Source organism: Sceloporus undulatus, chromosome 5 (assembly GCF_019175285.1).
Source record: "Sceloporus undulatus isolate JIND9_A2432 ecotype Alabama chromosome 5, SceUnd_v1.1, whole genome shotgun sequence".
NCBI lineage: Eukaryota > Metazoa > Chordata > Lepidosauria > Squamata > Phrynosomatidae > Sceloporus > Sceloporus undulatus.
In genome coordinates this window covers 120,849,412-120,860,045 of record NC_056526.1, presented here as the reverse complement: position 1 = coordinate 120,860,045, position 10,634 = coordinate 120,849,412, and the positions used below count along the sequence as shown (strand labels likewise).

Genomic DNA, 10,634 nt, shown 5'->3' with positions numbered 1-10,634 from the left:
CTTAAAACTGTGTCTAAAGACAGCTTACATGTTCTGGCTTAAGCCATCAAAGAGCTCCACACAGGGATGGGATTGGGCGTTTGCCCTCTTAAATGTATGATAAACAGAAATAATGTTCTGTCACTAATGCTTAAATTGATTTCAGTTCAGCATTGATCTTCTCTTGTTGTAGGTAATAAATATGTCAGAGGAGCTAGCACAGCTAGAAGCCTTTCTAAAGGAAGCCGAATCTGCTTCTGACAGTGGTATTGAAGAAATTGAGATCTCAGAAGTTTCCCAGGCCAACACTGAGACTGCCATTCACTCTCTTATTGAAACCCTGAGGAATAAGGAATTTGTGTCTGCAATAGCACAAGTTAAAGCTTTCAGGTACAATGGGGCAAAATTTGCTAAGTTTCTCATTATCAAAGAGCCAAAATTGAGAGAGGCCTTTTATGCAATGTCTGGCTATTAAGCTGTTTCTAGTTCTGTATAAATACTTAATGATTACGTTAAAGCCTCATGTGTCGTGGGAATGATACTTTAGAGGAAATGTGAGAGTGTTTAATAATTTGATTGAGAATGGTGTGCACAAGCCTAAATCATTAAAAATACAGAGATGTCTGCCTTGTTAAATATACTGTATCTAAGTGAGAGATAATGATAAATTTTGTACTTTCAGGAGTATTTGGCCCAATGATATATTTGGCAACTCTGAAGACGACCCAGTACAAACACTCTTGCACATATATTTCCGGCATCAGACCCTGGGTCAGACTGGCAGTTTTGCAGTGGTTGGCTCAAAACAAGATATGTCAGAAGCCAGTTCAAAACTGATGGAACTGAATATAGAAATCCGGGAGTCGCTACGGATGGTGCAGTCATATCAACTTCTTGCAAAACATACAGCTGTGAGAAGTTTGAGCACTGGATTTTGAAACACTGTCCCATGGAAAGAACTAAAGTCCTATTATTATCAAGCACCTTTCATATCTCTTGAAAAGCCTGCTCTCTGGAAGAAATCATACTTATGATGACAAGTAAAGAACTTTGCTGGGAACAAGCTGTGTCACTCAGAAGCAAGGATGTTGGACATTCATAGAGCTGTCTCCATCTTAATGTTTTCTTATAAAGTAGCTATATGGGCAGTTTTTAATAACCTTACAAAAACTGTGTTAGTTAAAAAAGGGCTATAAATGATGCCTATAAATGCATTATGTTCTGCAACAGAGTTGCTGCAAGAGTTGTTGCAATAATGGCCTCTTCGTATTGGAACTATTTAAAGCAGGTAAAATGAGGCTAAGATCAAGGTTGATTATTTTAGCTGAAGACCTGTGAGGCTTTCAGGCTGTAAAGAAAATAATCTAATAATGCCTGATGTATATACTTGGCAACGTCACAAGGTATGTGCTGTCATACTGCAGTAGGATGGACTGCAGACCTATTGATTCATCAAAATGTTGTATTTACTCTACTTTTGTCTGTCATGTGTGAAAGTAGGAATGAGTGGTTATCCGACAATTGCATTTTGAAGGTATGGATGTTTGATAAGGTCTGAGCATGCCTAAAAAAAAGCACTGCAAGATTATTGGGGGGGATGGGATATTTTTAGCTGTAACTCCTAATCTGTAAATGTTATGGCGTTTAATAATATTTTAAACTGGAATTTCCAGTTTTCAAAAAACAAATAATATATCTCTAAAACGTTGAGAATGCTGCTCAGTTTTCTGATCAGTGCTTATTGATATTGATAATGACTAACCAAAAAGTAGCTGCCTGCAGAGACTTTAAAATGTATATTAAAGATTTATGTTGCCCCTCTGCAACACATTAGAAAAAATTAACTTATTTTATTCTGTACATATTCTAGAAGCTGTATAGTGTAAAATTCAGTATTTTTCTTGTACAATGCACTGTTACATGAAAATAGTGTATAAAGCTAAGCAAGGGAGGGGGGCAAGAATAGTGGCCGTTAATAGAATACATTATTCACGGAATACGTGATCTACTCTCTCTGTATTCTGCAGAGTTTCAAGAGATTTAAACTCACATGTATCTTCATGACTCATGTTTAAAGCTAAGGAATTTGGGATTGTAGAAAGGAAAGACCACTCAACTACCAAATTCTACAATATTGTTCAACAATTAGTAGCACAAGATTAACTGAATTTTGTTGAAACCAAAACAGTTTTTATATGTAATCGGAAAGAATGAATGTAGTCCCATGGCTCCTCTAATTAAGAAGGAATAAGTGTCTGTATTTTAGGCATTTGTCCTTCCCACTGTGATTTAAACAAAACTAAAACACACACACAAAACAAACCTGGCTTCGAAATGCCAGAGTGTAGAATGTAGACATGAATCTCTTTAGCATGGCCTTTTTTCCTTGGGGAAATTAACCCTGCCAGACATGTAATTATGCTGAAATGCATTAATTGAAGGCACTGTGCATATTGTTGGACTGCTGATAGAAGTTCTGTTACATTTCAAAACTCTTGTTTAACTTAAACATGGCACATTCATAATCATAATCACTGTATTTTTCTTTTGGCCCTGATAAAACTTAATTATTTTGAAGATTCTGTGGTACTGTAGGTGGTTTTCTTAATTATTTAATAAGTTTTTACATGGGTATATGTAGTTTTTAGTGGTGTATTATACTTTTTACATCTTTTATCGGCCTCATTTTTGTGTTTTTGTTGGGGGGGGGCTTGGTAAAATAAAAGTTCCTATCTACTGCTTTGTCTGTTTTCTCAAGAGGATGTGCTGGGTGGGGTGGAAATTAAAAATATCATTTCCATGCTATTATTGTACCTACCACATACTTTCTGCAAAAAGGTCTTGCATATATTTTCCTGCTGGAAGGTATACAGAATTTTACACACACACACATCTTATTGCATTGTAAGATTTAAATAAGTGTGGTTTAAGGACCTGAACTTCAACAGTTCTATAACTGAAAACTTTCCTTCCCATATGGTTTCCTCCATGCTTAGTTCCAGATCAGCTCCATCTATTACTAAAGATGCAGGTTTGACTAGTGAGGTATTGCATCTACATTGATAGTACTATAAAATTATGCATGTAGCCTGCAAACTCTGTATTGCCAGCCCTGGATAAGGTTAATACCTTAACTTTGTCCACTGTGTCTTGTACAATCTATTGATAGTATCTGATATTTTCAGAAATCTCTTGGTCGAAGCAGAAGATAATAAAAAGCAAGTCAAATTAAGTGTACAACAACAACAAAAAATCAAGATGGCCTTGCATATTTCCCAACACTCCCCACCACAAAGGGAAAATCCTGCAACTCACATGAATGAAGCATGGTCATTTAGTTGTAGGCTATGCATGTCATATAGGTCAGCAAGAATTTGTCAGATAGTGGAACCCCGCTTTACCAGTTATTGGACATGTTACTTAACATGTTCAATTGATCGCCTTGTGCTGGCCATGGGGTAGTTAGATTTTTATCTAGAAATGTGTAGCCAACTTTCATTTTCCACCTGTATGAAAAACTCAGAGTGGTCTGTTTCTCCACTTATCCCACCCAGTGGAAACACTGTTAAGATAACCAACATAATCACGTCAGAAACTTTAAATCAGTGGTTTCCAAACTTGGGTCTTCCAAATGTTCTGGACATCATCTCCCAAAACTCCTAACCATTGGCCAAGTTGGCTAGGACCTCTGGGAGTTGAAGTCCATAACATCTGGAGGACCAAAGTTTGGGAATCATTGCTTTAAGTAATTGAAATGGGCTGTTTGGATTTAAAATGTGAATCATCTTAAACAGATAATTTAAACAAAGCAGGTACAAGTCATAAGGAATGGGCACAATCACTTTATTTATACATAAAGCTAATTTTTCCAGAAACTGATAAAGCATATTCAGACACATAACATTTTTCTTCTTGGTTTAAGACAAAAGAAATCTCAACATCTCAGAACTGGATGATACTCAGGAGTAAGATTCACCCTGAACACTCACCAAAACCATCTTTAAACAAGCATGCTTTCAAGGTAACACCCATTAAATCTACCCAGTTCCCAAGGTTATGCATACACATTGGATCCTGGATACTCTGTCATGTTTTATTGAACATTAGGTATGCGCAACAGCTGGAAAAGTCTTAAGAAGGCAGTACGGCTCTGCCATACAGCTTCTAGGATTAGGCAACATGTGGCCGCTTCTTTGCTTCTGTAACACTTTTGTGATTGTTTTTGAATCTTAGTATTTTGACAAATGAAACTGCTCCCCTAATTTCACCTGCCTGTCACTGAACAATTGGCAATGTGAAGCTTTCATGTACAATTCTGTTCCTCGTTTTTAAATCCCACAGGGTGCAAACATAGCAGCTTTTCCTAACAAGCAAGAAACTTTGTTAGAAACAAAATCTGTCCCATCTCGGTTGTGAGGGTGATTTTAAATAAGCCTCATTTTCGTCCCCACAAAAAAAAAAAGGTATATTAAAGTCAACTTGCTTCCCAATTACTCATTCCAGACCAAAATAAAATCTCCTTTTGTCACAGAATGCAAGTAGATTCCCTCCCTTTAATATTGTTATAACAAGTAAGGTAGACATTAGGTTGCATTGTGATTTTGCTTTTACCACATGTCTACTGGCAGGCTTTCTATTGCCACAGCCTGCTCCAAAAAAACTCTGAAATTGCAACTTCGTGCCAAAAATTATTTTGCTGTTATCTTGCTCAAATAATATATTTGAAACTAAATGTACTGTCACATGAAAGACGTTTGCCTTTGCATCTCCCACAAAGATCCTGGCGATGGGGTCGCTTGGGATCTACATGGCGCAATTTCACAGGACAGGTACACCTTGTCTGCTTGCAACTCTGAAATTGACACAGAAAAAAAGCAGTCAGGAAAATTGAAAATCACTGTTTGGGGGTAAATTCCACAGACATAGTTCCTTCAAGAATGAGCATGGAACTAGGGACAGAATTTCACACTGGTAGTTTTTGCTGCAGTCTGGTTTATGAGTTTTCTATTCTGGAACAACTTCAACATTTATTATTTAGTGAGATCCTACACTGTTTCAATACAGTGTAAATATCCATCAGTGGAATTACATTATGCAACCCCTATAACTGAGTAACAGCACAGCACAACTTTTAGAGACAAATAATCAAGGCCTATGGCTGACAAACTGGTGTGCAGCTGCAGTACACAATGTGCACAGGCAGTATGTAAAGGCAATGCATACTTTAATCTGCATACTTTTATGAACTACCTCATATGCAATGGTCCCAAATGTGCAACTCCTCTTATGTCACCATCAGCTGGATATGTTCATTATATCTATATCTCCCACATGCATAATGCAACTTGTACCTTTATATGTCACTAATAGGATGCCAGCTATACGTGACCTGTTTTGCTAAAACAGTAATATTTACAGTATAAATACAGTACCACCATTACTGAATTATCTCGGTTGATGATTACGTGACAATTTCTCTCTTTCTACAGAAACAGAACGGCCAACAGTGACCTATTGGGAGGGGGGGTGTATCTGAACCTTATATCTAGGACTAGACAAGCAGAAGGATAATACGGTGGGGCAGACTAAAATTAGAGTACAATTTTAGTTTTAAAAACCTAGCAAATAGAAAATATGGGGCTAGACTACCTACGAGCATCAGCTGATTTAAATGAGCCAACATCCCGAAGTGGCATTCCCCATCTGAAGTAGGAATCTTTTCTGCCATCTCATTCCACTATATGTATAGATTGGGTTAGAAGTAAAAATCAAAAAGCAAAAATGTACAAGATGTCTAACAATGGACTAATCAAAAGGTCAACTAAGATGTATACTGCAGCCTGGTATAAAGGCAGGCATATCAGTCTGATAAATCTGGTGAAGTACCCACTTTCAATGACCTACATCAAGTCACCAATGTAGATTAAACTTGCTCAAGTCCCATTAAATACAGTGGCATAGTGTCCCTTACATAAAATGGCAAAATCAATGTTTGCTTTTTGCGGTAGGAAACGAAGGCCAGGAGAAGGAAGGCGCACACTGTATAAGAGTGACAGGACAGAAAAGGGTAGAGATTAACCCCCTACAGCCAAAAGAGAGACAGGCACTCAAGCATACATGTGCCTCTAACAATGACTAGTCCTGTTTTCCTTCAAGCATCCTTCGGGAAAGGAAAGAGAGACTGGAGGAAGATTCTTGTTAAAAGCTGGAGTCTGAAACAGATCTACTGCTGCAGGTCATCCTGAGATCTACCAGTAGGTCCCCATCTACCTCCTTCCCACCCCCTACCTTAGTTGGCCTCCTAGCAGTCATTGCTTACTTGGCAGGTAATATCCTCCACGCGGTAGGGATTGTAGGATTTCTGGCAAGTTCGACAGAACTGCCTAAAGTAAACCTGTGGAGAGGAAAAGAGAATGAAGGCAGCACCTTACCGAAGTACTAGAAGACCCCTCTTCACCTCCACTCCCACCCTAGTGACACAATACCTACCTTGTTTGTGCCCTGCACACACCACACATAGGCACTTTCCCAGCGGATGTTGCAGTCCTTGCAGTGGTAGTAGCCATACTTCTGCTCAAGGAACTAGACAGCACAAACAGGAAGGCAAGAACCAATGTAAGCAATGGTTTGCATTTGCTTTGGCAGCAGCGTAACTTCCCAGAAGGCTTGGAGAAAAGAAACTTGCTATACTCCAGTCTGAGTTATCACCCAAATCCTCAGTCCTTAAGTGACTCAGTTTCCTGGGTCACTTATGTTATGAACTTTAAATGAGGCTGTCTGAAATGCCCGGATCACCTGTACTTTGCATACTATATGGCTGCCAGGTGGCTGACTAAAGCCACAAGAGCCAGTCATATAGCTCCAATTTCATACCATCTGCATTGGCTATCACTTGGTTCCTGGGTTCAGTTCTAGATGTGGCTCAAGGGGCCTGGAGTTGGTTGTTTTTGTTGTTGTGTGCCTTCAAGCCGTTTCTCGCATGGTGGCCCTAAGGCAAATCTATCATGAGGTTTTCTTGGCAAGATTTGTTCAGAGGAGATTTGCCATTGCTTTCCCCTGAGGCTGAGAAAATGTGACTTGCCCAAGGTCACCCAATGGGTTTCATGGCCAAGTGGGCAATCGACACTCAACCCACCATACAAACTTCTGGAAAGCCCACAATACCACTTCTGAGGCCCTACTCCAATTCCTTGTGCTAGAGGTATGCTAAGGGAGCATGAGATAAACACCTAGAGCTGAGGAGCTATTCTTCTGAGGACCCATACTCATCATTATGTGCTCAGACACATGGCTTAACAACTACAGGACTTAACCTAAAGGTTTGTAAAACCCAGGAATCAAGCAAGGCATCTACAGTTCCTGTGCTTACACCATACTTCATTTGGCCTTTCCTGTCAGGACCAGATGCAAAAGTGTCCTATTGCAACCTACAGGTCTGTTGAGGCCCATGCTTTGGGGTAAGCAAAGGGACTGAGTACCACCTGCATTTTGGGAACTCTCTCCTATTAGGATCCTCAAGATGTGTGCCCTTCCTTCAAAATCTATCCTGCTTCTGAAGAAGAACTGAAAAACAGAGTTCTCCTTAGAAAGCAAGAACCTGGGGCTGCCTCTGCACTGCAGAAATAATCCCTTTGACACCACTTTAACTGCCGCGGCTCAAGGCTATGGAATTCAGTGGGACTTAGCATCTGATTTGATACTGCAAATGAATAACTCTTGCAAAGGAAACCGTATTCATAATTCTTTGACAAAATTAAAATGCTGGAGACGACCACAGAATAGTAGTGTACTAGAAGTGAGGGAGTACTGAGTTAGAGGACGCATCTGCACTACAGAAATAATGCCATTTGATAGCACTTTAAACTGCCATGGATGAATGCTGTGGAATCCTGGGAATTATAGTTATTGAGAGATATTTCATCTTCTCTGTCAGAAGGTGCAAGTGGCTTCCAAATTTCAGTCCGCCAGATGTTTTGGAGCCTTATCACATTATTAAACAAATCTGCCAAGCAGAAGAAAAAGATGCATGTGTTTGTCTCCTGCATGACATACAATACGATTCTTGGGCTTCAGACCCCACAATTCCTGACTGTGGACCAAGTAGCTGGCCAGGACTTCTGGGAGTTGAAGTCCAAAACATCGGGGAAGACCAAAAGTTTAGAAATCTCTGCGTTTGGTGCCACAGCAAACTCCAACTCCCAGGATCCCATAGCCTTGAGCCAGGGCATTTAAACTAGTGTCAACCTTGGTTATTTCCCCAGTGCAGATGCAGCATCTCCTCATAGAATCATAGGAGTTTATCACATGGGGGAAATCCCATGCAAAAACAGGATTTAAAAGCTGGAAAAAACCAGCAAAAGTGGGTTGATTTTCACACACGTTGTTGTGTTAACCTGAATGGATTTTTCTGAAAGTAAAAAAAAAGCAACTTTTGTCTACTTTCTGTCTACTTGCCGTTTTGGTTAACACCACTTTAACAATGATATTGTGTGAAAATCAACCTGCTTTTCAGGGGTTTTTTCTGCGTTAAACCCCCATTTCTGCACAGGATTTCTCCCATGTGATGAACTCCAGAGAGTTGGAAGAGACCCCAAGGGCCATGCAGTCCAACCCCATTCTGCCATGCAGGAAATCTCAATCAAAGCATCCCCAACAGATGGCCATCCAGCCTCTGTTTAAAGACCTCTAAGGAAGGAGACTCCACTACACTCCGAGGGAGTGTGTTCCAGTGTCAAACGGCCCTGACTGTCAGGAGATTCCTGACAGTAATGTTGAGCTGGAATCTCTTTTCCTGCTGTTTGAATCCACTGTTTTGGGTCCTGTTCTCTGGAGCAGCAGAAAACAAGCTTGCTCCTTCCTCAATATGACATCCCCTCAAATATTTAAACAGGGCTATCATATCACCTCTTAACTTTCTCTTCTCGAAGCTAAATATCCCCAGCTCCCTAAGTCGTTCCTTATAGGGCATGGTTTCCAGACCCCTCACTATTTTAGTTGCCCTCCTTTGGACATGCTCGTTTCTTCTCAACATCCTTTTTGAATTGTGGTGCCCAGAACTGGACACAATATTCCAGGTGGGGCCTGACCAAAGCAGAACAGAGTGGCACTATTACTTCTCTTGATCTAGACACTATACTTCTATGGAGGCGAGCCTAAAATTGCATTGGCCTTTTTAGCTGCCGCATCACACTGTTGACTCATGTCCCTTGCATGCTATCCAGAGGGAGAAGTGCAAGCCCAGCTCCATTGGGGCTGGCCTCAGTTAAGAAGCAGAGCCCTCCCTCCAGTCCATCTGCCATGGTTCAGGCCTCAGAGGGAGAAAAGCATTGTTGGACCTGATCCCCTTCCCCACCACCATTCCTTCTCCTTTTGTGTCATGTCTTTTTTTAGATTGTAAGGCTGAGGGCAAAGAACCATCTAATTAAAAACAACATCAATAATAATAATAATGATAACAACAACTGTAAGGCATTCTGAGAGCCTTTAGGGCTGAAGGGCGAGGTAGAAACACTCAAAATAAATAAATAAATGTCCAACTTGTGGTCTACTGGGACTCCTCTAGATCCCTTTCACACTCAGCCAGGTGTGTCCCCCCATGTTATATTTACGCCTTTCATTTTTCCACTTTACGTTTACTCCCTGTTGAAATTCATTGTGTTAGCATCAGTCTACCTATGCAATCTATTCAGGACTTGACTGGAACGATCTGAAAGACCTCCTATTCCTCCAGCTCCTTTTTCAGAGAGCCACTCACCTGGAAGCGGACCCTGGTCTTGCTCTGAGCAACCTGGGCCTCCTCTTCTTCTTCCTTCTCCTCCTCCTCCTCCTTCTGTTTCTCTTTCTCTTTGGGGGCCTCTGACCCACTCTCCCCTTCCCTGGAGGGTCCCTCTTCTGGGGCCCCTTCCTTGGGGGGCTCCTTCTCCTCCTTCTTCTCCTTCTCCTCTTCTTGGAGGAAGGCAGTGAGGCGTCTGGAGGCCACTGGAGAGTAGAGGGCCAGGGTTCTGGGGAAGCGGATGGGGAAGCCTGACCCTTGCCCTTGGCCCTGCTCTTGCTGGGCAGCAGTAGGGGCCCCTCTCCTGCGGAGGAGGAGCAGGGGCCTGGGTCCCAGGGAGCACTGAACAGCCACATCCTTCCTGGGGTTGACCTGGATGCCCACCTCCTTGGTGTTGGCCCTGCGCAGCCTGGGGGTCAAGGCTGGGTTGACCTGGGCCAAGAGGGCCTTCAGCTGCGCCCGCTGGAAGCCCTCCAAGTACTCTGCTGCAGCAGCTGCACATGCAGCACTGTCTCCATAGTTGGAGAAGTAGCCACTGCTGCAGCCACTGCGCTGCCTCCAAGGGCCCCCTTTGCTTCCTTTGGGGTAATAGCGGTAGGGGTTGTAGGGGGGCTGGTATTGGTAGCTCTCCATGGCCTCCTCCAGCAAGGCAGCCATCCTGGGAGGATGCAGGAGCAAGAGAAAGAAGAGAAGGAGGGCTTATTTAAAAGGCCAAGGCACAGGTGGGGCTCCTGGGAGGATCACCTTGCTAGACTCAGAGCAGCTGTGAGCACTAGCCTCCAGCCTTGGCTCCCAGTGGCCTTCTCATGGAAAATCATTGCATTCTCTCTCCCCTCTCCTCAGATAGATAGGGTTTTTGTTTTGTTTTTTCCCCTGCATGTCT

The 10,634-nt window shown here is 41.9% G+C and overlaps 2 protein-coding genes across 10 annotated transcripts in view; one reads left to right on the top strand and one right to left on the bottom strand.

Annotated features, from left to right (window-relative positions):
* FRYL (FRY like transcription coactivator) overlaps positions 1-2,715 on the top strand; it is a 184,923-nt gene extending 182,208 nt beyond the window's left edge. For all 9 annotated transcript variants that reach the window (XM_042466787.1, XM_042466786.1, XM_042466783.1 and 6 more), the window contains 2 exons: positions 173-369; positions 662-2,715. In XM_042466787.1, coding sequence (XP_042322721.1) covers positions 173-369; positions 662-917 — 453 coding nt within the window. In that variant the 3' untranslated portion in view covers positions 918-2,715. The remainder of the gene's footprint in view (positions 1-172; positions 370-661) is intronic.
* A 1,869-nt stretch (positions 2,716-4,584) lies between these two features.
* On the bottom strand, positions 4,585-10,408 carry ZAR1 (zygote arrest 1). Its single transcript, XM_042470188.1, has 4 exons — positions 9,734-10,408; positions 6,469-6,561; positions 6,299-6,373; positions 4,585-4,831 (listed from the first exon to the last, which is right to left on the bottom strand). The coding sequence occupies exons 1-4, from the start codon at positions 10,406-10,408 to the stop codon at positions 4,688-4,690; spliced, it is 987 nt and encodes a 328-aa protein (XP_042326122.1). The 3' UTR covers positions 4,585-4,687.
* Between the last annotated feature and the right edge of the window lie 226 nt (positions 10,409-10,634).

Excerpts from the sequence above, each read along its gene's own strand:
- ZAR1 (XM_042470188.1), bottom strand. The coding sequence starts at position 10,408 with ATGGCTGCCTTGCTGGAGGAGGCCATGGAGAGCTACCAATACCAGCCC. Across the intron at positions 6,562-9,733 it reads AGACCAGGGTCCGCTTCCAG|TTCCTTGAGCAGAAGTATGG; the intron begins GTGAGTGGCTCT and ends TGTGCTGTCTAG. Across the intron at positions 4,832-6,298 it reads TGGAGGATATTACCTGCCAA|AGTTGCAAGCAGACAAGGTG; the intron begins GTAAGCAATGAC and ends TGTCAATTTCAG.